Below are 25787 nucleotides of genomic sequence, written 5' to 3' on the forward strand. Positions count from 1 at the left end.
ACACTGCGGCCATCAGAAACAGACTGAAACCTGGGTGTAAGCTCCACGGAGCTTTTATTCCAGTTCCAGGTTGATTCAGTCCCTGCCTTCCCCACTGAATGCGATTTCCATTTTGATTTTGTCTGATTTGAATTTTACCTCCGCAACAAGCATGATTGATCCGGAGTGACCCTAACTTTTCCTTGCGATATACGTGGTTTTAAACCTCAATATTTGAAGAATTGGAATAAGAAAGCATGAGAGAATTGGAATAAGAAAACATGCAGATTGCTGGAGCTCCGTGGTAGAGGAGCCCTGATTGGCCAAGGCTGCCCAGGTGACAAGCTTGCTTTAAAGGGGAAGCCCCTAATTTCTCTCAGCCGACCCCTAACTTCTGTCGGTGGATATTTGCATCTTGTTTTTTTTCTCTCTCTCCTCTGCTGTCTCCAATCCACCCCCCACCCCCCCGCTTCAAGAAATGGAAGAGGCTCCTGCCACGCATGTGCAGAACACTTTTCTGTTTCAATGGGGGGGGGAGAGGAAGACCCGAGTTCAAATCGATCTGAATTCAACAGGATTGACAATGGAATAGAGAAAGTAAGTGCAGATTCAGGGTACAGTTAATCATTTATTTCATAAATTTAGAAAAAGGTCTGAAGGCATGAGACCTCTAAGAAACATTCTTGTATCGACAGAAAACTGACATCCATGCATGGATAAACAAAAGCACGCTGGAAGAAACACAAACCAATTTAAAAACCTCTAGTGTTCCAGACACCTATTTCTTTTTTTTTAATTACTATATACAAATGACGTTCTGGGTTGCAGTATGGAAAAAACTCAATGGAACCACTACTGTTAAGTTTTTAAAAAATCACATGCGATGTTCTAAAGCAAAGAATTGCACGGAATCATTTCTTTTTTTCCTTTTCACGGCAAAAAAAAAAAAAAAAACTAACCGAACAGTACTTGACCGCTGAAGTGGTGAGTTGGTTGTAGAACTTCTCCAACCGAAAGGCGCAAGTCTGAACACAGGTTGAACCAGGGGGCGCATGAACCAGGGAGCGCATGCATGCATGCCCAAGCCTGTGTTGGCCGGAGCAGATTAATTTGCGCTGGGGAAAAAAAAGTCATGCAGATGCAAGTGACGTACATTCATCGTAGTTCTTTTTCTCCCCCTCTTTATATTAAAGCCCCGGACCAAAATAGCAGCCAGTGACCCAACACGGGCAGAGGACTCAGGGTGACCCCAAATGCTGCGGAGAGCTGCTACCAGCAACTAGCTTGAGCGTAACTGATCCAAACGCAGAACACCAGCCACGTACTGCGGGCCACAGGGAAGGGGCTCGATCAAATTCTTCTGGCGGCTGGATTTGGGGGTACAGAAACCAGAGAGCATCAGGACTCTGACTGTTCGCAGTACAGGTGATCGGAACCAAATAAAGCTCACAGAAGTTGTGAAATACCCTCAGAGAGCCAACGAGGGAGCGAGCAGCAGCAGGCCGCCAAGGGCTGAAGATGGACACCATAGCAAGTGCCTATGGCCCTCCCTTTGCTCAGACAGCCACTCTGCTTGCCTGGCTTTGCATTCGCGGCTGCCTGCTAACCGGGCTCTAAGTATTACGAGCGGAGGGGGCCCCCGGGGCCGTGCGGACGTTAAAAAGGGTGGCCGTCGCAATGGCCACGGCTTCTTACTACGAAGAAAAGCGCAACGTCAACGGAAGGAAGCGCGTAGACGTACCCTGTAGCGAGAACCGTTTACAAAGGCATCGCGGTTCAATGTGAAATGTTTCCAAAAGGGACCCCTTTCAAGGGCCCTCGACCCACGAGCTCGCACCTCTGTGGATGACCAAAGGAAGTGCCCAGTCTTTCCTCTGACCAACTCTGCATCCCCTCTAAGGGTGCTTTGCTGGAAAAGGGAGCCCATTGGCCATCCCTAGGCCTATTTTGCTGTCCTGGGCAAGGGGGCTTTGGCTTTCCTTTCAAAAGCAGGGAACCGGAAGCTGGTGCTCCAGCACCTCGGTCTACTACACAGCGGCTAACAAGCAGAAGGAAACCATTGCTAAGCACGATGCTCTAGCTTTGCTTTCTGTTTCCAGTCCAAACTAGCAATGGTTTCCTGTATCCAGCTGTACTCCTCAACTTCCAAGCAGAGCCCAATGCAATTCCAAGGAAAAGTTTCCCTATGGCTCAGTATACACATTCCTTGTTAATTTTCCAGGCCAGGGGCGGCCAAACTGTGGTGCTCCAGATGTCTGTGGACTACAATTCCCATGAATGCAAATTAATCTCCAATTCCCATGACTGCAGTTCCCAGTAATGGCAGGGGCTCATGGGAATTGGACATCTGGAGAGCCACGGTTTTGGCCACCCCTCCTCTAGGAGCATTGGGACGGCCAGAATTTCAGAGGCCTCCTGAAGTGGAAGGAACAGGCTACGAATGGAATAATCTCCTGAGCTGCCAAAGCTCTACAGCAGGGGTAGTCAACCTGTGGTCTTCCAGATGTCCATGGACTACAATTCCCATGAGCCCCTGCCAGCTGGCAGGGGCTCATGGGAATTGAAGCCCATGGACATCTGGAGGACCACAGGTTGACTACCCCTGCTCTACAGGGAACATTCCAAGAATTTTCAGGCGTTCATACAAGACAGAGGGTTGCCCTCCCACCCGTAACAACATCTGGGATGCAGCAGCCCTTTCCACTCAAAACCAAGCTTTCTGGGGGAACGAGACCGATGGCTTTTGCACGTAACTTTTCCTAAATCACCACCGATTACAGGCACTGGGACGGGCCCCCTCTCTGAGCCAATGCCACAACGCTGAAAGGAAAGCAAAAACCTGCCTGGCGTCTTCCTGCTTCAGCTTAAGAGCACGGCAGCCAGGAGCTGTTCAGAGGCAAGAATCCAACAGCTTTCCCTCCTGCAAAGGGATGAAGATCTGAGCCACGCCTGAAAACAGAATGCAGGAGTCGGAAAGGGGCGAAACGCAGAGGGGGGGGGGGGAGGGAGCGCCGGATCACACCGCTTCCATTTAAAAGGAAGAGTTCTCGTTTGTTTCCCTGAGTTTATCTATCTATGTTAATAATTCTCTACTGGGGGAATCTGGTAAAACATGCTCATGAAAGAGAGAGAGAGAGTTCTGTTCTGCTCCTCTGCTTTGGTTTTTTCGCAGAGTTTTCAGCTGCCGAGCAAGAACGGTATCCTTCCAGGTTGTTTGTGCAGCGAAGAATTTTGCCGCTCCATGTTGCTGCAGGCACAGGCAAGGAATGTGTGCCCTTACAAACACCCAAATCGGAGATTCCGTGGGAGGAGTGCTAGTGAGGACAGACAGCTAAGTGGTGGAAGGCTCCCAACTAAGGAAGACCTCTACGGCAGGGGTATTCAATTTGTGACCCTCCAGATGTTCATGGACTACAATTCCCATGAGCCCCTGCCAGCAAATGCTGGCAGGGGCTCATGGGAATTGTAGTCCATGAACATCTGGAGGGCCACAGGTTGACTACCCCTGCTCTACGGTCTCCAAAGCTCTCATTCTTCGATTTTATATTTAATCCCAGCTTCGGGTTAATCTGCGCTGGGCTTGCTCCTTTCTTTGTTTCCGTTTCAGAGTTTTAACGGCCACGCCTCCATACAAAAAGGGAAGCCCTTTCCAGGTACGGACTAACCGGGCATTGTGTCAGAAAAGGTGATGTTTGCTGCTCAAGGAGCTGCCCCCGCACAGCCCTGCAGACGACAGTGCTCCTTCTGGACCCTTAGCCACTTCAAGGGGACTCAGGGAAGACGCTCTCGAGACACTGTGGCCGATATCGGAATGACCTTTGATGCACGCCGTTTGCGGTGCTGGAAGATAACGGAGGGAGGGGCTCGTCACGCCTGCTCGAATCTAAACAGGAAGAACCGAGGACAAGATGGGGTGACAGAGCAGCTCTGTTTGGAGAAACCTGACACCTAAATTGACTAGATTGCTTGGAACTCCTCTGCAGCAGAAACTCTAAGCCAGGGGTAGTCGACCTGTAGATTAGAGCAGGTGTAGTCAACCTGTGGTCCTCCAGATGTCCATAGACTACAATTCCCATGAGCCTCTGCCAGCAAACACTGGCAGGGGCTCATGGGAATTGTAGTCCATGGACATCTGGAGGACCACAGGTTGACTACCCCTGCTCTAAGCTACCATAAGGCCGTTCCTGCTTCAGACAGTAGGGAAGGACTCGTAGGGTTTGTGCGATTCGGTGCACTTCAGCCGGTTCGGTGGCCATTCAAGCCCGACTTTAGCTTTGAACGGCCACCGAACCGGCCGAAGCGCGCAAGCCTACTCGCGTGACGGAAAACTCTGCCCCCGACCCGCAAAATATCTTTTCTTCATTGAAAGCTAGCACGCTTTCTCCCCAGCATGGTAGGTTCAGACATGAACAGGTGGCGTTTCCTGGGTGTTTGTGCGAGGATCCATTTCTGCAGTGGTACAGCCCAGACATGGAACTAACCCTCTCGCGACTCTTCGAGGAAAGTCCTGGGGAACGTGAGACATGAGAGGGAAACTGTGCCCGGAGCAGGAGGGAGCAGCTCGTAATGCCCCCTCCTTGGGATTTTTCACGGCGACTAATTTCATGGCGACATCCGGATGCTTCCTTGGCCTCGAGCTGATTCATCCGGGTGGCTGTTGGCATCAACCTCCAGGAAACAAGACTGCTGTCTCTTGGGAAGCCGAGCACTGTGTCGGACAGGGAATGCAAGGTTTATTATGCTTCTCTTTAAAAAAAAGAAAAGAAAATAGGTTGTATACAAAAATCACGCTACAACGGCAAGCCTCCGCTCCTTTCTGGGGAACGGCAGGCCTCTTTTGGACTTCACGCTTGCTCGGCGATGTCTTGCTGCCGTTTCGGCTGAAGTTTGGACGCCGGGAGTTCCAGGCCGGCCCACAACATGGGCTCCGCTTTCCGCATGATGAGCTCGATCTTTGTAGCCGTCATGGTGACGTAGCTCCTTTTCACGTCGATCACCTGGGCGAGGACACAGAGATCTCTGTTTAAGCGCTATGTTTTCGTGCGTGTGTCCTGCGGCCGCAGCTAAAATCGGACTGTTGATGCACTGTTCAAACTATTCTCCCCCGACACAGTGTTCCAAGCTATTTCCCCCCCGTTTTGTACCCCCTAAAAAGGTAAAGGTATCCCCTGTGCAAGCACCGGGTCATGTCTGACCCTTGGGGTGATGCCCTCCAGCATTTTCATGGCAGACTCAATACGGGGTGGTTTGCCATTCCCTTTCCCAGTCATTACCGTTTACCCCCCAGCAAGCTGGGTTCTCATTTTACCGACCTTGGAAAGAGGGAAGGCTGAGTCAACCTTGAGCCGGCTGTTGGGATCGAACTCCCAGCCTCATGGGCAGAGCTTCAGACTGCATGTCTGCTGCCTTACCACTCTGTGCCACAAGAGACCCTTTTTGTACCCCCTACTAGGAGATAGTAATCATTATGATTTTTAATATATATCTTGCCCTTCCAGGGCTCAGGACGGGTTATGGCCTCAAACACATATACAAGGTGAAAACATTAAAACATTCCAAATTCTGCCAGTCATGCCCTGGACTATGTCCCAGATGGGGGAAGTTGTGGTCGGAGCTGATCTTCAGCATTCCTTCTCCCTTCCTCCCCGAGCAATGAGGCCAGCTTCTATGGTGGATGTTAGATTTGGTCTTGACCATAAGCTTGGAGGAGTAGCTCCATACTGCAGACCCCATGGAACAGATTTAGGTCCTGCAGGGTCCTCATCTCTCCTGGGACCTCAAATCACCAGACCGGGGCCACAGCCGAAAAGGCCCTGGCCCTGGTTGAGGCCAACATCATCTCTTCCAGGCTGGGAACCCTGAGCAGATGTTGTTACGACAATTTAAACGCTCTTGGGGAGGTGGGGGTTATAAGGGGAAAGGTGGTTCCGCAGGTACGCTGGTCCCAGGCCATTAAGGGCTTTAAAAGTTCAAACCAATCACCTGGCTCAACAGCTGCTGTGAGCCAAACAAGGCAGGCAGTGTGAATATGTCAGATGCCAAATTCATTTCATTGGGAGCTATGACATGAGCACGACTGTCACACCCCCCACTTACTCAATATCTACAATGACTGTGACTTGGCCATGCAAACTCCACTTAAATCATGCCCCAGTCTGACATCACAAGCGATGTGTAACAGCAAATCATTGGCACAAGAGCTGTCTGAAGCTGGGGTCCTTTTAGGAAGTCCTGCATGTAACCCTACTGAACTTGAGAATCCTTCCGCTCCATCTGCTAGTCCAAGAACCTCCATCCTTAATGGCTGCATTTTCGATGACTTTGATGGCGCTCTGGACCAAATCTCCAATCAGAACTGACTATCCCAGAGGCCAACTGCTAGCACTTTCAATATTATTTCGTGGAATGTTGCAGGTTGGACTAACAAATGCAGCGACGTAGACTGTCACACAAGGTCCCCGTTTCTGCCTTTTGTGTCGGTGGCGGCTGTGGCACAGACCATGAGCTTCCTCCCAACGGCCTCAGGAAGGGAACACTTGAGAAGGAAGACAGGCCATCTAGGGAGAATGAGACGCATCTCACCCAAGCGCCTCAGGCCAGGAAAATGCTACAGTATGGAGGCGATTCTCCCAATACTGCTGGCTTGCAATAAAACAGAATTCATGCAAGGAGAATTGAAAACGCTGAGATTATGCTGTGTGTTAAGCCGTGTTCCAAAACAGGGCGACAATGTGCTGGAGCATTTTTATGCAATCCGGTCAAGACACATACATTGGCAGTAATGGTTTACGTCAGTGGTCCCCAAGCTTGCGACCCGGGAAGCTTCTTACTGCGGGAGGGCGGGGAGAGGGAATCAGGGCCGGGCCGCGCCCGCGAATTGCGTATGCGCAATGCACGAGCGCGGCCCGATCTGCAGGCACGGGCCGATACGTGGGCGTGGCCCCCGCGGGCTTGGCCCCCGTGGGCGCGGCCCGATGCCCTGCCGGTCCCCAGCCTCAGAAAGGTTGGGGACCACTGGTTTACGTGTTTAATAATATTGACGCAATATTGGGTGTGATGGCTCGAATGCTGTAATGGTTAATGCAATTATGCCATATTGACGCATCCCAACTTTATCCCTGGGAGGATATATATCGAACTATGTTGTAAGCCACCGTGAGCTGCTAGGGCCTGTTCTGGTTGGTGTGTTGTTGTTATCGTTATACTGTTCTAGTTGGTGTTATTGTTAGACTGTTAGATTGATTTCAATAGTGTTCTATGTAAACGTTCCAAAATGTTTTATGTAAACCGACCCGAGGCGTAGGGAAGGGCAGCATAAAAATCTAAATAACTAAATAACTAAAATAAAATTAAATTAAAAAATGCCACTATTCCACCAGCCTTATGGTTGGGGCCAGAACAAGTAAATAAAAGCTAATGGGCCTCCCTCTCCACAATATCCCACCTCTGAACATATGGCTGAGAACGGGGACGGCGGAATATCAGGGGGTATCTGTTGTTTTTACTGTTTTTATTGTATTTGAATAACTAGAGTTTTAATGCTGTACACTGCCCCGAGGCTATCTGCAGAGAGGGGTGGTCGACACATTTAATGAAAAAACTAGAGGCCATGCTCATTGCATTCAGAAATACAACGGGTGCTAGATTGGGGGTAGTGGTGGGAGAACTTTGCGGATGGCCTCTCCCTCCCCCCAGGAGCTGGAAAGACGGTAGGCTGGAGACCACCGGGAAGGGAACTCATTGGCAGGGGCAGCTCTCAAGCAGCAGGGATCTGCAGCCTCTGAGCCTCAGAGGGAAGTGGAAGGAGGAGGGGGTGGTCAGGGGTGGGGGACGGAAGGCGATTGGCTGGCCGCTGGACAGACAGGCAAGCCGGTTGGAGGAGGAGGCACTCAGGGGTGGGACAGCTGCCCTGAGTGGGCGATAAGCACTGATGGGCACTTAGGCCATGAGACCAGCTCCTCCTCCAAGCCTTTACCAGAAATATTATATGTGGAACAGATATAAATAGTTGACAGTTGCATAATCAATTCCCTCTTTCACACAACCCTGCCGCTTTGGGAGTTACGAAGGCCACTCACATGGAAGTCATTCAGAAGGGAGGGATGGGGGCAGAATCCAGGCCAGAACACAAAATCAGTCTGAAATTGTCTTGAATGAAAATGCACATGTACTTACTCCCCATAAACTCAGAGCCTGGTTGAACTCCTTGTCGCCTTCAAACACAATATGGATATTTAGCTGAAAAGAAGGGAAGGATTTTAGGTGAAAGCAAACAAACCACATGGCACTTCTGACTCCTGTATGTGCTTCTTTATTCAACAAAGGACGCATTCCACTGACCCTACTGAGAAGCCAATGTGCTCATGCTCACAAACCACAGCCTGAGAGAGGGCAGTTCAATTATAAGTGCACATACAAAAAAAACCCTGCAGAGACAAAATCTCAGCTAGCTTTAACTATGGATAATGAATAGCCAGGCACCATCGTGCTAATGCTCAAGTGCACACTGCACATCTAAGCATTCAGTTGTGACTGGTTGGAGCGATTGAGTCAACACCCACCCCAGAGCAAGCAGCCATAAACAGGAAGAGGTTGAGAGAGGACAGGATGGCTCTCTTGAAGGATTTCAAAGAGAATTTCAAACTTGGAGGAGAGCAGGGGGTGGTTCCTGATGGCAGGAGAGGATAGGACCTGCAGTAATGGCTTTAAAATACATGTAGAATGATACCAGCTAGATATTAGGGGGGAAATTCACAGTCAGAGTAGCTCAGCGGTGGAATGGGCTGCCTAGGGAGGTAGGGAGCTCCCCCTCACTGGCGGTCTTCAAGCAGCAGCTGGACAAATCCTTCTCCTGGATGCTTGAGGCTGATCCTGCGTTGAGCAGGGGGTGGGACTAGATGGCCTGGCTGGCCCCTTTCCATTCTAGGATTCTAGGAGTCAAGTTCAGCCACAGAATGGGCTGCCTAAGGAGGTGGGGGTGGGCAGGGGGTGGGCCTAGATGGCCTGCATGGCCCCTCCCAACTCTTCTCTCAGGCACTATCAGTCAGGCCATGAGGAATTTCTAGAGACAGAGCAAAGCAGGAAGGGGACTGCCAGTAGCCACTCACCATCGTGCTGTTTGCTTCCACACGGCTGAGTTCAGGGATGGAGTTCTTGGCATAGATTGAAATGGTCACCTCCCCTCCAGTCTGATGCCAATCGTGCCTGCAGGGAACCATCTTTTTCCCCTACAGAGGGAGTGGAAAGCGCCATCATCATATGGTTTTCGTCAAGGCAAAGAGCAGAGGAGGGACAGTGTGATAAAACAAGCTGAAACCCATAAGAGCTGGCAGGTGCGAGATCTGTGCTTCCCCTCGCAAGACTGAACAGGCTTCTTGCAGTATAAACTAAAGGTTTGCTCCTAAAGGAGAAGTAGGGCTGGGTTTTTTTTTTTTTTTTTTAATCATTTGTTATAGGAGCTCTGAGCCTCTTGTGGCGCAGAGTGGTAAGGCAGCCGCCTGAAAGCTTTGCCCATTAGGTTGGGAGTTCAATCCCAGCAGCCGGCTCAAGGTTGACTCAGCCTTCCATCCTTCCGAGGTCGGTAAAATGAGTACCCAGCTTGCTGGGGGGTAAACGGTAATGACTGGGGAAGGCACTGGCAAACCACCCCGTATTGAGTCTGCCATGAAAACGCTAGAGGGCGTCACCCCAAGGGTCAGACATGACTCGGTGCTTGCACAGGGGATACCTTTACCTTTACCTTTATAGGAGCTCAAATGTTTAAAAAACACAAAATACCATATTTGGCACACATTGAAAAGAAAAACTTTAGTTTGTTCCAGCTAGTTCTGGTCCTGTGAGGTGTTCTTAACAGCAGAATCCTCAGCCTGCAAACATTTCTTGTTCCTCCCCTGGGTGCCGGAGAACAGGATGGTGTGCTTCTCTGAGGACAGGCTCAAAGCACAGTCATTTTTTCACCCCCCCCTCCTGTTGAAATTCGTAAAAAAATATTATTTATATATCTGTGCGCATTGGTACTATTTGATTGTAACATGTTAAGTCAAGGTAAAAAAATTATTTCACATTATTGGTACATGCACTTAAGATGTTTTATATGTGTCAAATAGCTTTTGTGGTTTCTAAACATTTGAACTCTTATAATAAACAGTTTGTGTTTTTCTAAAATTGATTTTATCTCTACCCCCTTTTGGTTCTCGCTTGTATTTCAGGTTGGGTCCCCTTCCCCCTTTTTGTTACACCCTGCTTTTCCCTACCCAAAGGAGTCCCAAAGCGACTTACGAACAGCTTTCCCTTCTTCTTCCCACAACAGGCACCCTGTGAAAGAAGTGGGGCTGAGAGAGCTCTAACGGAACTGCCCTGAAAGAACAGCGCTCAGAGAACTGTGACTGGCCCAAGGTCACCCAGCTGGCCAAATGGGGAGATCTGGGGATTCAAACTTGCTCTCCAGATTAGAGGCAGCCGCTCTTAACCACGACACAAGGCCGCTTTAGGATGCTTTGGGCTGATCCTGCGTGGAGCAGGGGGTTGGACTAGATGGCCTGTATGGCCCCTTCCATGATTCTGTGACATTCCTTCCATGAAATAAGCAGTCACTGCCATTAACAGAGGTTCGGTTCTGATGGGAAGGAGACTACTTTAAAAAACAAAACACCTTTTAATACAGACAGACATACTTCACATGTTGGCCTGGGACATCCATGTGAGGGAATGGCTCAGCAGAAAGCCAGCATCCATCAGCACAGTTCTTACTGAAGCGTCTCCAAGGCCTCCCTGCCCAGCTCTAGTAGGATGAATAGGCTTGCCCACCGTGAAACTGTTCTGACCATCCGTTCCACATAGTATATTTCTGATAAGGCCTTGGAGGAGGAGCTTGTCTCATGGCTCAAGTGCCACTCAGTGTTTAACACCCACTCAGGGCGGCTGTCCCACCCCTGAGTGCCTCCTTGTCCAATCGACTGGCCTGTCTGTCCAGTGGCCAGCCAATCGCCTTCTGTCCCCCGCCCCTGACCACCCCCTCCTCCTTCCACTTCCCTCTGAGGCTTGGAGGCTGCAGATCCCTGCCACATGAGAGCTGCCCCTGCCAATGAGTTCCTTGCCCAGGGGCCTCCAGACTGCAGCCTTTCCAGGTCCTGGGGGGTGAGGCTGTCCCCTTCCCCAATCTACCGCCCATTGTATTCCTGAATGGAATGGGTTTGGCCCCTAGTTTCCCATAATTGTACATTGCAATAGGACGGCCAAGAGAAGAATGCTGGAAGAGCACCAAACCCATCATTTCGTAAAGAGTCCAGCTGGTCAAGAGATTCTTACACATGCAAAACCCACTTCTTCTGGCTGCTTCTCTGCACAAAGTTTGCCTCCCTGTATTTGACACTCAAATGGAACATCCCGCACCCCCGCCACACCCCTCGGATAACTCTAATCGATGATCTCCTTGCCCAAAAAGGAGGATCGTGAGCCGCTTTGAGACTCCGAGCAGTGAAAAAGCAGGGCATGAAAAAATCAACTCTCCTCCTCCTTCGGATTACTTACAACATCTTTCTTAATCCACACGTGTGTTCCTCTCGCACAGCCCTCTTGGGCCAAGAAGGTGTTGAAGTCCGACGTTTTCCTCCGGCAGCAACTCCAGTACTTCATCCTGCGAGGGGAAATAAAGTTTCAAGAGATCATTGGGCTACAGCAGTACTCGTCCCGACTTCCACCCGACAGGAGGGAGCAAGCTAACTTGCGAGGAAGGATGAAGGATTGATACAGAGGTTAAGGAAAGCCGGGTTGTTGGGTACGTGATACTGACCCTTCGTGGAATATAGGCACACCTGAATGGTAGGTGCATTCTTCTTCCGTGCTCTCTGGGCCTTCGTATGTCTGCGGGAAACATCAGGACAGGTATCAGTCATTTGCTGGCCACTGAACTGAAGACCGCCTCGGCCAGCCAACCCAACCCAACCCCCAAGCTGGTGGAACTCAAGGAGTCATCTCAAAGAGGAGAAGTACTTTAAAGCAGGGGGTAGTCAACCTGTGGTCCTCCAGATGTCCATGGACTACAATTCCCATGAGTCCCTGCCAGCTGGGACTCATGGGAATTGTAGTCCATGGACATCTGGAGGACCACAGGTTGACTACCCCCTGCTTTAAAGTTCAGCCTGGAGAAGAGGAGACAGGATTGCTCGCTTGAAGTACTATCACTTGGAGAAGGGCTGGGAAATGGTTCTTGTTGGCAGCAAAGTAGAGGACCGGCAGGAATGGGGTTGAATCAGGCTTTCTCAACCAGGGTTTCATGAAACCCTGGTGCTTCTTGATAACCCTGGAAGGGTTTTCTAAATGTTTGGGAGTTAAACTAATTTCTAGTATATATTTTTTTAATTTGTAAAATGGTCATTGTGTGGTGAGAGCATATATGGTCATTTCGACACTCCCCACCCTCAAAAATGGCCAGTGATGGGCCTGGAGGGGGTAGGAATTGGAGGGTCCCTGGGTGGGCATTCAGCCTAGATCAGCAGTGGAATTGGCTGCCTAAGGAGGTGGTGAGTTCCCCCTCACTGGTAGATTTTAAGCAGTGGCTGGACAGGTCTTTATCCTGGATGCTTGAGGCTGATCCAGCAATGAGTAGAGGGTGGGACTAGATGGCCTGCGTGGCCCCTTCCCACTCTAGGATTCTAGGAGTCTAGTTCAGCAGTGGAATGGGCTGCCTAAGGAGGTGGGGAGCTCCCCCTCACTGGCCGTCTCCAAGCAACGGCTGGACAGGTCCTTATCCTGGATGCTTGAGGCTGATCCTGCACTGAGCAGGGGGTTGGACTAGACGGCCTATATGGCCCCTTCCCACTCTAGGATTCTATGAGTCTAGTTCAGCAGTGGAATGGGCTGCCTAAGGAGGTGGGGAGCTCCCCCTCACTGGCCGTCTTCAAGCAGTGGCTGGATAGATCCTTATCCTGGATGTTTTAGGCTGATCCTGCGTAGAGCAGGGGGTTGGACTAGACGGCCTATATGGCCCCTTCCAACTCTAGGATTCTAGGCATTCCCACATCACGCTGCAACTTCCACCAATAAAGGGGCCATGTACAAATCACAGAACTACACATTATAGCTGTTAGTGTGCAATGAGTAACACATCACACAACGCTTTTATTTATTTATTTAGATTTATATACCGCCCTCCCCGAAGGCTCAGGGCGGTTTACATTAAAACTAGTCAACGATACATGAAAGTCTTCGTTAAACATCAAGAAAGGGGGAAGGGGGGGAGCCAGAGGTTTTTAAGCATCTGATTGAAATGCGTACATGAAATCGAAAACACTTACCTTTGTACAGCCCCCGTTTTTACACGAAGTCCCAATCTTTATTTCATCGCTATCCTCTTCTGTAAGAGAATGCCAGAGAAGGTTTCGTTCAGAAGCTAAAGACGAGGTCGTTGCCCCCACCCCAGCTTATATAGATGCAGAAGAGGCTGGGTTGGAGCCGGATTGAACTGGCAATTTCCACTCTTCTCACTGCAGTCACCCCCTCCCCTACCCCCAACACACACACACACACACAGTCTATCAGGGTCCACAATCCCACAAGACCAGCATTGGGTAGATCTCCGTGGGAGGGGAGAGGCAGGGAAGTTCCATTTTGTCAACAGAAAACCTGGATCCAACATAGTTGTCTTTTTAAAATCACTGTCAAGTCACTGTCTGGTAGTCACCGGCTCCTGCCATGCCTTGATTGACCAGAACCCCAGAGCTTTTCAGGGAGAATTGCTCTTTCTTTCTTCCTTTCTTCCTTTCTTCCTTTCTTCCTTTCTTCCTTTCTTCCTTCCTTCCTTCCTTCCTTTTTCTTTCTCTCTCTCTCTCTGTCTCGCTCTCTGTCTCGCTCTTTCCTTCTTTCTCTTTCTCCCTTTCTCTTTCTCTCTCTCTCTCTCTCTCTCTTTCCTTCCTGCCTTCCTTCCTTCCTTCCTTCCATTTTCATCAGTTTCCCTCTCACACCCTTCCTTCCTTCCTTCCTTCCTTCCTTCCTTCCTTCCTTCCTTTCTTCCTTCCTTCCTTCCTTCCTTCCTTCCTTTCTTTTTCTTTCTCTCTCTCTCTCTGTCTCGCTCTCTGTCTCGCTCTTTCCTTCTTTCTCTTTCTCCCTTTCTCTTTCTCTCTCTCTCTCTCTCTCTCTCTCTTTCCTTCCTGCCTTCCTTCCTTCCTTCCTTCCTTCCATTTTCATCAGTTTCCCTCTCACACCCTTCCTTCCTTCCTTCCTTCCTTCCTTTTCTCTCTTTCTCTCTCTCTCACACACACACACATTTCCTTCCCATGCTCTGGGCCAGTTGTCTCTCTCACACCTTTAGATCTTTTGGCTATTTCTTCCTCGCCTAGAGGTGCAAGCTGTAAACAGTACTATCCTTTGAAGATAAGAACCTTCCCGAGCATGACTCCTCTGATGCTGTTGGTTCTCTTGTGAAATAAACTAGAGCAGGAGTAGTCAACCTGTGGTCCTCCAGATGTCCATGGACTACAATTCCCATGAGCCCCTGCAAGATCTGGCTAGCCTGGAATATCCAGGCCAGGGTGTATTTTTTTTGTCTTAACCCTGATTACAAGCCAATTGGAATGAGACAGCCCCCTGCACCATGCCCTGAACTATGATTAATACTAACGGTGAGATTAAATACAGTAAAGCTGGCGCAAGCCCACGACGGCCTCTCCCCTTCAAGCATCGTCCGGAATCCTACCAAACCGCATACCTTTTTTAATTTCGTTCTCCGATGACAATTTGAGCTTGTCTAGCGCCTGCTTCAAAGAAGCCGATACCTTCAGCGGCAAGTAAGTCATCGGCTCATCTGGGCTGAAGGAAGGACGGAAGCGTGCGTTACTGTGGTTTGCAAGATTAAAATATAAAAGCATTACATGGCTTCAATGTGCACTAATGAGGCTCCCTTCGCATGAACGTATGACTGTAGCCAGTCGGATCGCTGCTTGTTACCCACAAAACTGGTCTTTAGCTGGGAGCCTGGTGCAGTGGTTAAGAACGGCGGCTTCTAATCTGGCGAGCCACGTTTTATTTCCTGCTTCTCCATGTGCAGCCAGCTGGGTGACCGGTTTATGGTTTAAACCAGTGGTCCCCAACCTGTGGGCCGCGGCCCGGTGCCGGGCCACAAAGGCCATGGCGCTAGGCCGTGGCTCCCGCCCCCCCCCCCCCGCAGTAAAAAACTTCCCAGGCCGCAAACTTGTGGCCCGGGAAGCTTCTTACTGCGGGAGAGCGGGGAGAGGGAATCAGGGTGGGCCGCGCGGGTGCGGTCCCCGCGGGCACGGCCCGATGCCCTGCCGGTCCCCAGCCTCATAAAGGTTGGAGACCACTGGTTTAAACTGTTATTTTACATTCCTTGATATAACACTGCAGCTGCATAAACACTGCATCAGCCTTCGGACATATATAATTTAGATAAAAACATTACTATCAACTGGAAGCGTATTTGGCATGAGCACACCATCTCAGGACAGTACCTGGGCCTCCGAATTGCTTCCACTGGCTTTGGCGCCTGAATGATGTGTTCTTCAAATTTAGGTTTCAAGTCAGCGAGCTCTTTTCGCTCAGAGGTAGTTTTAACTTCGGGCTTGACGGGCGCGGGTGGTTTCTCACTGTTATGGGAGCCCTTCGTGCAACCCTGTGGTAGATAAAACATGCTTGCACCATCAACTGTGTGATATTCAGCTTCACCAATGTAATTTTCAAAAGGGAATCCTGGTCCTTCGTCTCTGACAACTGTCAGCAAAGACCATGCTAGCAGTAATTTACACATTTCTCATACCCACGCATCCTGATGAACATGCTATCGAAATTGGAAAATGCATTTAAGCAAAAGATACCCACGTAGAAAGTGTCAGAACCCAGGAACCAATTAAAACATCTGTGGGTAATGCAAACCCCCCCCCCCCTCAAATAAATAAGTTCACTCAAAGAGTATTGAAACAAAACATGCAAGCACCAAGTCCAGAACAGTCCCACAAATTCTATGGACCATATCCAAACACACAAACCTAAATTCTGACATCTGCCACTTCGAGGGAAAAGGGAATGATTTCCCACGGATACTTTTCTAAGAAAAGGGGCTTCTATCTTTTTGGAAGAGGAGACGTTAAAACGGCATTTATTCAATTCACCTTTTAAAAGCTGAGGACCAATTTTAACTGACGGGGCTGAAAATTAAAGGGATGCCTGGCTCGTACCAGCATGTTAATCACTGGAGTGAAAATTAAAGTATCTCTTTTTTCTTCAGCAGGTACAGCAGCTTTTACTTGCTGAGCTGTAAATCATCATACTGCATTCTAGTTCACATGCGGGAGGGGGCAGATAAAAAGGAGGTTTGTGGGTGAGCGAGAAGGAGGGCAGGACGCATGGAAATGAAGAGGATACAGGGGCTGACAGCAAGAGGGAAAGGGAAAATAGGGGAGGAGAGGTCACAAAGCAAAATGCAAGGCCCCATAAGTCCTGGCAGGTCCTGATTTTTCTTGTTATTTACACTGATGTTCCAAATGATTTTTAACTCTCAAAGAAGGTCAATAACACAAGGGAGCCCGTTCATAGGAGCAGTTGCTATGGAGTGGCTTCTGTCCCTAAAAACGGTTGCAGGGGCCCCCTCAGTTCCATCTATACTGTACCCAAACATGCATTTTATTCAACATAGGCTGCCTAAGGAGGTGGGGAGCTGCCCCTCACTGGCAGTCTTCAAGCAAAGGTTGGACACACACTTTTCTTGGATGCTTTAGGATGCTTAGGGCTGATCCTGCGTAGAGCAGGGGGTTGGACTCGATGGCCTGTATGGCCCCTTCCAACTCTATGATTCTATGATTCTAACATTCAAATTGACTCTGGCTCTTAGGACCAAAAGAGTGTGCTCATTTGCAAACAGGGCCCCCATAACTTCAATAGCTGCAAGGACAACAATTCTTCAACCGACTTGTGATGCTAGGACAAGGCAACCACTGAGAGGCCCGGGAACTTGCCTCCCTTTTGCATCACGTTATCCTAGAGAGACGTGATTTATTGGACCAGGATTTGGCAATCAGGCATCAAGAGAACGACGCAGTAATGACTAAAAGCGTTGCCAATACCTACCGCAATGCTTAGGAAATCAGAGAAGTCAGTTGTTCTCCTCTTGCAACATGACCAGCCCTGTAAAAGGCAGGCAAAAATAAATATATCTAAGAACCTTCAACGATATTCTGGCTGAAAGGATTTAAAATACTTATACACTAGGAAAAGTGCTTCCTGGTTCCAGTCCCTCCACGGGAAGACTCCCAAGTAAGGCAGGAATGTGATGCGTTACACCAGTGGTTCTCAACACTCCTAACGACGTGATCCTTTAATACAGTTCCTAATGTTGTGGTCGACCCCCAACCATTAAATGATGCAAGGTTTCTTTCACAGAAATTAAACCGAAACTGGCCAATGGCGTGAAGACCCATTGCTCAGGATTCCATATAAATTGGTTTTTTCCCGGAGTTTCTCAGTTCATCTCTGCCTCTTGTCCCACCATGCCGATCTCGTGGCAACAGTGGAGCTGCCCCCCTCGCCCCCCTCGCCAAGCTGCTTGCCCTGCTGCGCCCCCTGTGAAAAGGTTGTTTGGCCCCCAAAGGGGTCCCGACCTCCAGGTTGAGAACCACTACATGACACGCACACCCCGAGAAGTAAATAAATAAAATGCCCAGGGACTGTTCGCACATTCCACGCTTTGGCATGGAGAGATTTCCACCTGACCGGCTCCTACTTCTGAGGAGTCCAGGTACGGTTACTGGCAAAACGTCAGGGACTAAAAGTGCCGGACCAGGCCATGGCCACCCAGCCCGGAAGACTCAATTTTTCACTGGCAATCTTCAAGCAAAGGTTGGATACACACTTTTCTTGGATGCTTTAGGATGCTTAGGGCTGATCCTGCGTTGAGCAGGGGGTTGGACTAGATGGCCTGTGTGGCCCCTTCCAACTCTATGATTCTATGATTCTATGGCCTGTGTGGCCCCTTCCAACTCCATGATTCTGTAATTCTATGATTCTAAGACCCACAACGGCCACTTGCACACCTACTTTAAGAGCATCGTGAAAGACTGGCACACCCGGATGATACGTGCACGACACTAAAAAAAAAAGGACCAAAAGAGAGAGAACATCATTAACTGAAAGGGTCAGTAAACAACGCTTTTGATTTATAGGTTAGGTTAGTGATTTACTCAGTTACTCCATTTCTATACCGCCCCTCATTGTAATGTCTCAGGGCGACGTACGTAGAATCAATAAAACAGAACGTACATTAAGCTACTTTTAGCAGTGGAAAATTGAACCTCTTGTGGCGCAGTGTTAAGGCAGCAGACACGCAGTCTGAAAGCTCTGCCCATGAGGCTGGGAGTTCGATCCCAGCAGCCGGCTCAAGGTTGACTCAGCCTTCCATCCTTCCGAGGTCGGTAAAATGAGTACCCAGCTTGCTGGGGGGTAAACGGTCATGACTGGGGAAGGCACTGGCAAACCACCCCGTATTGAGTCTGCCATGAAAACGCTGGAGGGCGTCACCCCAAGGGTCAGACATGACTCGGTGCTTGTACAGGGGATACCTTTACCTTAGGAATGGAAAACTTTTCAGTCAATAGGCAACAGCCACATAACATGAGCAACTGCAATAATTGAGAAGGCGGAGCCTGTGAGCTTGGGGGCAGTGGGGCTGTCTGACAGAGCTGGTCTTCAGCCAACAGCCTGGAAGAAGAGCTCCATTTTGCAAGCCTTATGGAACTGTTTTAAGTTCCATTAGGGACCTGATCTCTTTGGGGAGGTCGTTACACCAGGTTACACCTCTTCTATGATCCAGCTTGGCGTAGTGGTTAAGAGCAGTGGTGTCTAAACTAGTGAACCGGGTTTGATTCCCCACTCCTCTACAAGCAGTCAGCTGGGTGGCCTCGGGCTATTCAGAGTCCTGATAGTTCTGTTCTCCCAGAGCAGTTTCTCTTAGAGCTCTCTCAGCCCCACCTACTTCAGAGGGTGTCTCTTGTGGGGAAAGCAAGTGAAGGCAATTGGAAGCCGCTTTGAGACTCTTCCAGGCAGTGAAAAGCAGGGTATAAAAATCAACTTTTTCTTCTTCAGTGGAAATGAAATCTAGATACATATTTCCTGGCAAGCTATCCATGCTTAAGAGTCAAGAGTCATTTATTGGCATGCTTTGGCCATTCCATTCCAGTGCCCCCACTGGTTTATTCTGCACCACTGCTGTCACAAGAGACAGCCAGTGTGGTCAAAGTGTCAGACTAGGACATGGGAAACCCCCTTGGCATTGTCGAAACAGCAGGAAAGCGGCCACTTCCATTGACCCAGGGGTGGCGTTCTTGCATGGCTACGACACCTGAAAAAGGGGACAGAGTTTGGCAGCCAACTTGGTATAGTGGCTAAGAGTGGCATTCTTTCATCTGGAGAAGAGGATTTGATTCCCTGTTCCTCCACATGCAGCCAGCTGGGTGACCTTGGGCTCCTCACAGACCTGATAGAGCTGTTCTGACTGAGCAGTCCTATCAGAGCTCTCTGAGTCCCACCCACCTCACAGGATGCCCGCTGTGGGGAGAGGAAAGGGAAGGTGAATGTAAGCCGCTTTGACTCTCCTTCGGGTAGAGAAAAGAGGCATATAAGAACCAACTCTTCTTCTTCTTCAGTAATCTCAGGGCTCTCTCAGCCTCCCCTCCCTCACAGGGTGTCTGTCGTGGGGAGAGGAAGGGAAGGCGATTGTAAGCCACTTTGAGATTCCTTTAGGTAGTGAAAAGCTGGGTACAAAAACCATTTCTTCTTCTTCTTTCCTCAAACTGCCTCCCCCCACTGCCCCCCCAGTTCTCCTCAATCATCACTTCTGCCCTGGTTCCGGGGCTCTTTGAAGCCTGAAAAATATTTCAGGGGCTCTTCCAGTCAAAAGGTTGAAAATGGCTCTGCTAGGGACTGGACTGGGGTCCTTCTGCATACCTAGCAGATGCTCTACCTCTGAGCTACTGTCTCCTTCTCCTAGTCTAAATTTACATTTTACACTTGTCAGGGTACTGGGCCGCGTTCCAACTTCGTTGCTATCATACAGCATGGCATTCCTATTAATAACAGCAATAATGTCGTTTCAGAGCGTCTGAAAATAGGACAGCTAGATTCCCACCCAGTAGCCCCTTATGGAAGTTTGAGGTATAAACGTCCAGTGATAATGCCGAAAAAACGACACTGATCAAAATAACAGCACTGGACATTTATTTGCCCAAGCGACGGTTCTGTTGCGATGAAGCAACAGCCCAACGATGTTTTGGAAAAGGACATTCACCAAGACGCATCACGAGTGGGCTCAGCTCCAAAGAGAGCTAAAAGCCATTGGTAACTCAAGACCACTGTTAGCTTGTGGGAGCACAACACGTTGTTCCCAGAATAAGCCTGGAACGTTATCGGGGGCACAAGATGACTCAAACAGTCATGCGGGATTGTCTAAACCACTATTTACTAGCATAGGCAAGTGGAGAAAAGTGTGCCAAAAAGTTGCCAGATGATGTAGAAGAAGAAGAATTGGTTCTTATATGCTGCTTTTCCCTACCCGAAGGAGGCTCAAAGCAGTTTACATTTGCCTTCCCTTTCCTCTCCCCACAACAGACATCCTGTTGCATGTGGGGGAGTGCAGAATTGAACCCGGCATGCCAGATTAGAAGTCCGCACTCCTAACCACTACACCAAACTGGCTCTCAACCATGAAGGTCTGGGAAAGCTGTCAAATGGGTCCCCAGCGAACGAAGGATGGACAGATCAGGAAATCAGCCTTGGGAAGAGCCATTCTCCTCCCCAGAGTGCCTGACGTTACTTTCTTCTTCTCTGTTTTGGGCTGAGAGTCCATGACTGGCCAAAGGTCACTCCACCAGCTTCTGCGGCACGGTGGGGATCAAGACTCCCAGAACCTGGCCTGACACTCTCATCCCTACATCAGGGTTGGCCAAACTGTGGCTCTCCAGATGTCTATGAACTACAGTTCCCAACTACAGTTCTCCAGATGTCCATGGACTCACGGCTTACATTCGCCTTCCCTTTCCTCTCCCCACATCAGACACCCCGTGAGGGAGGGGAGGCTGAGAGAGCCCTGAGATTACTGAAGAAGAAGAAGAGTTGGTTCTTATATGCCGCTTTTCTCTACCTGAAGGAGTCTCAAAGCGGTTTACAATCGCCTTCCCCACAACAGACACCCTGTAAGGGAGGTGAGGCTGAGGGAGTCCTGATATTACTGCTTGATCAGAAAAGCTTTTTGCTATGGCGAGCCCAAGGTCACCCAGCTGGCTCCATGTGGAAAAGCACGGAATTAAACCCTTCTCACTAGATTAGAAGTCCGCACTCCTAACCACTGCACCAAGCTGGCCACAGGAATAAACAGCTTGAAAAGGGGATTAGGCAGATTCATGGAGAAGTTCTCCTCCATGATTTCCACGTCAGCAGTGGAATAGGCTGCCTAAGGAGGTGGTGAGCTCCCCCTCACTGGCAGTCTTCAAGCAAATGTTGGATACACATTTTTGTTGGATGCTTTTGGCTGATCCTGCGTTGAGAAGGGGGTTGGACTAGATGACCTGTATGGCCCCTTCCAACTCTAGGATTCTGTGAGAAGTCTGTTCATGGCTACCAGCCATGGTGCTGAGGGAATGTCTACATTCTGAGGCAGTCAACCTCTGAATCCCAGAGTCAGGAGGCCATATCAGGCCTTTAAGCCCTGTTGTGGGCCCTCCAGAGGAACTGGCTGGCCACTGTGTGAGACATGATGTTGGACTGGATGGACCATTGGTCAGATCCATCTGGGCTCATGTAGCTACGAGAGGTCCATGGAGAAAAAAGTAGTAAAAGTTTGATGGGAGGAGGAAAAGAAGTGTCCTAACAGTCCCAGGTGAGTTTCAATGATGAAATGGGCGCAAACATTGTCCCCCTCTGCTAACAAAGGCTGAATGAATAGGGAACTTGGGTTGGTCTCTTCATGATAGGTGAGCAGCCTAGACTGATGACTGAACAGAAAAGCAGGACATGTTTTTTTTTAAACAAATTTAAAAAATTAAGCATTGCAGGGGGAGCATTTCTACCCCACTATCAATATCCACGTAGTCCTGAACAAGGCCCAGAAGCACCTTCCCACATGATCTTTAGCCCATGTCTCCCCACAGATACCTGAAGGAAATGTATGCTGGACCATCAAGGTAATTACTTGAAGGGAATTTGGACTTTAAAACGGTTGCCTGCTCCTAATCTAGGGAGAACGGCAGGGAGCAAGGAAGAGAGAAAGAGCTATAAATATAGCACCGAGCATGGACATACCATGTGCCTATGTGGGGGCAGAAAATCAGGACATCCTGCATTCCCCACCCTCATTTTCAACCGGAACTCCTGCTGGGTCAAAAGGCAAACCCGGTGGCATTAATTTGATACATGCTGGGCCCTATTATTAATGTCATTAACCATCCTGAGCGATAAAGGAAGGGCGGGATACAAAAATAAGGCTGATTATTAAGTTTCATAACAACTGCTTCGTTTTATTGACCGGCCACATGCCAGTGTGTCCTTAGCTCCTGCGATGGCCACAGAAATAAACAGCTTTCCAAGGGGATTAGGTGGATTCATGGAGAAGTCCGTGAGCATGGCCACCCCTGTATTACAGGGGTGGCCAAACTGTGGCTCTCCAGATGTCACATGCACAATGCTTGACCCAATGCTCAAGGGAACTGTAGTCCATGGACATCAGGTCATGCCCAGTTTGGCCATCCCTGGTTTGTTACCACTGAAGCAAGAATGCTTCTGTTAATTAACATTTATCATTACGTTTGCACAGGTTTATCGTTCTGAAATGTATATTATAGTTAGAAACCGCCCCAAGCCCGTCATCAGGGAGGGGCAGTTTCTGAATTCAATGATAAATAGATAATTATTAATACATCTGTCATCCCACTCACGTGCTGCGGTTGCTTTAATCATGGCGACACATTTTAGGGCAACGCATGCTGCCAGGTTGGCTGACATAAGCTCTCGTGCCACCTACACCTCTCTGGCAAGGACTCAAAGGCCAGGTTCTGGTTCAAAGGAACCCCACATCCCTGGAACTCAAATTTAACAATGCAGTAGGAGGAGGAAGAAGCATTTTCCTGTGCACACGGATGTAGAGAGCTGGGTGAAGTGGTTAAGAGTGGTGGCTTCTAATCTGGCGAGCCAGGTTTGATTCCCCGCTCCTCCATACGCAGTCATTGTCCTGTAAGAGCTGTTCTCACAGAGCAGTCCTGTCAGAGGCCTCTCAGCCTCACCTACCTTACAGGGTGTCGTGGGGAGAGGAAGGGAAAGTGACTGTCAGCTACATCTAGACTCCTTCGGGCAGTGAGCAGCGGGGCATAAAAACCGGCTCTCCTTCTTCTTCTAAATGCTGTTCATGATGATGACGTGAAGAAGCACCTGGGTTAAGCTTCCACGGATCTTTTAAGAGGCCGTTTCTAAATATAGTTTATCGATACTTCTACATTTTTTAAATTATGCATTTATTAATTCTGTGCTTCGACAGGTCGTCACCCACCCTGGGCCTATGGGAAAGGGCAGGCCATAAAAACAAAGATTATGTATTATCATCATTAGATTTCTATATCGCACTACCATACAGCTCAGGGCGGTTCACAGACAACACCGCAGGGGTAATACATGGAACAGCCATAATAATAAGTTGTCACCCCCCCCCTGAGCCTAATGGAAAGGGTGGGCTATAAAAACCAAAGATTATCATTATATGTTCTGACCCACCCTGAGCCTAGAGGAAAGGGTGGGCTACAAAACCAAAGATTATCATTATATGTTGTGACCCACCCTAAGCCTAGAGGAAAGGGTGGGCTACAAAACCAAAGATTATCATTATATGTTCTGACCCACCCTGAGCCTAGAGGAAAGGGTGGGCTACAAAACCAAAGATTATCATTATATGTTGTGACCCACCCTAAGCCTAGAGGAAAGGGTGGGCTATAAAAACCAAAGGTGATTATTATCATTATAAAAACCAGGAGTGGCCAAACGGTAGTTCTCCAGCTGCCCATGGACTACAACTCCCATGAGCCCCCGCCCGCCACCCCTATAATACACCGATCCTCCAGCCATACCCACCTTGCCCCCCGCTACGCACGCCCCGCCCTCTAGACACGCCCCCGGACACGCCCCCTGCCCCTTCCCCCACCCCAGCTCCCCTCCCCCCTGGCCTGACCGTCCGTGTTGTCCTCAGGGTCAAAGCGCTGCCCGCAGCCCCGGTTGTAGCAGAGCTGAGCCATGGCCGGAGGGACGAAGGGGCCGCCGAGGCCGTGTCCGCCGCGCCGAGGACGAGCGAGGCCAGCCGGCCGAGGAGCCGCTTCTTGACAGGAAGGAAGCGCGGCCGGCGTCTCCGGAAAGAGCCGAACCGACCGGAGCCTTCGGGAACCTTCACGAAGCTTCCCGGCCGGGGCGGGAGTCTAGGGCGCAGGCGCGGAGAAGGCGCGCGCGCGAACTTGGCGAAAGGACAGGGGGAGGGAGGGCAAAGGGGGTGGGGCGGGAAGGAGATGTGCACATGCGCACTGCCAAGGGATGAAGTTGGAGCCCGGGCATGGTGGAGTTGGGCGGGGGATTTAAAGGGGCGGCGCAAAGGCCGTTTTCTGCAGAGCGGCGCTGCTGATTAGGTCTTTCTCATTTTTTTTCTTGAATGGTTCAACTGTTTTGCTCCCTTGTATGGTTTTAATAGGCCCTCTTTGACTTAAGGAGTAGCTTTTTGCATTGTTTCTTTCAGTGGATATGGGGAGGTTTAATTAACCCCCTCGTGCCCTGCCTTTTACTGCAATAATTCGAGACCGCGAGAATTAACTCTTTAAAGAGCCGCGCTGCAACTTCCGGCCTTTAGTATATTTCAATGTTTTGTTAATCTGTTGCGAGTTCCGGGCTGGAAAACATCAGGGGGGGGAGGGGGGTTGGATCCTAGAAAGGGTGGTGGGAGTGCCAACCTCCAGGTGGGAACTGGGGATCCCCTGGAATGTCCCATCAGTTTCATTGGATGCCCTTGAGTTCTAGTGTTTGGGGAAATGGAGAAATAATTTTGCAAACCTCTAGCATGCCCCCCCACTTAGAATCATAGAGTTGGAAGGGTTCTCTGTGGTCATCTAGTCCAACCCCCTGCTCAATGCAGGAACTCACAACTACCTACCTACCCGCAATGACCCCAGTTCCATGCCCAAGCATTCCCTCCACCAAAAATCTCCAGAATCCAGCCTGGCCTGGTGCTCAGTCAGCACAAACTGAAAACTCCCAGCCTTTCCTCATAGGGAAGGTGTCCCAACCTCCTATGAGGTCCGAACTGGGTGACCCTCCTCTGTTTTTTTCTCCATGAACATCTGGAGAGCCAGAGTTTGGCCATCCCTATTACAAATGCATTTCTTTTTTGATTGATTATTTGACTATTACCCAACCATTCCCTGATAGGGCTCAGGTTGGCTTAAGATAAAAATGAAATACAAAGTAATTACATTGAATACAGTTTAACTTCTAAAAATCAGTTCTACAGTTCAGCTGGTCCTGTTGGAAAACCTATGGCCTCCTTTTCTCGTAAAATATTAAAGTACATTTCTGCCAGAGATAAGATGGTGCCTACGGGTGGGCTTTTGGGCAGGGGGAAGAGCATCTTCTCGATGTTAACTCTGGCCTCAGCTATAGGCCTGGCAGAACAGCTCTGTCTTGCAGGCCCCACGGAACTGGTTGAATTGCTCCTCTATTATGAAAGGGATAAATTGCTCATATATTATTTCATGTTCGGGATGGGGCATTGGCAGCAAAACACTAGCTGT

At 49.5% G+C, this 25787-nt stretch overlaps 1 protein-coding gene across 1 annotated transcript; it reads right to left on the reverse strand.

The window, feature by feature from the left end:
* Nucleotides 1-594: 594 nt before the first annotated feature.
* Nucleotides 595-24444, reverse strand: CHORDC1 (cysteine and histidine rich domain containing 1). Its single transcript, XM_077341415.1, has 11 exons — nt 24188-24444; nt 18022-18071; nt 17056-17112; nt 15444-15604; nt 14684-14784; nt 13275-13333; nt 11771-11841; nt 11509-11614; nt 9087-9206; nt 8155-8217; nt 595-4976 (listed from the first exon to the last, which is right to left on the reverse strand). Exons 1-11 carry the CDS (start codon nt 24249-24251, stop codon nt 4824-4826), a joined length of 1005 nt encoding a protein of 334 aa, XP_077197530.1. The 5' UTR covers nt 24252-24444; the 3' UTR covers nt 595-4823.
* Nucleotides 24445-25787: the final 1343 nt, after the last annotated feature.

Source organism: Paroedura picta, chromosome 6 (assembly GCF_049243985.1).
Source record: "Paroedura picta isolate Pp20150507F chromosome 6, Ppicta_v3.0, whole genome shotgun sequence".
NCBI lineage: Eukaryota > Metazoa > Chordata > Lepidosauria > Squamata > Gekkonidae > Paroedura > Paroedura picta.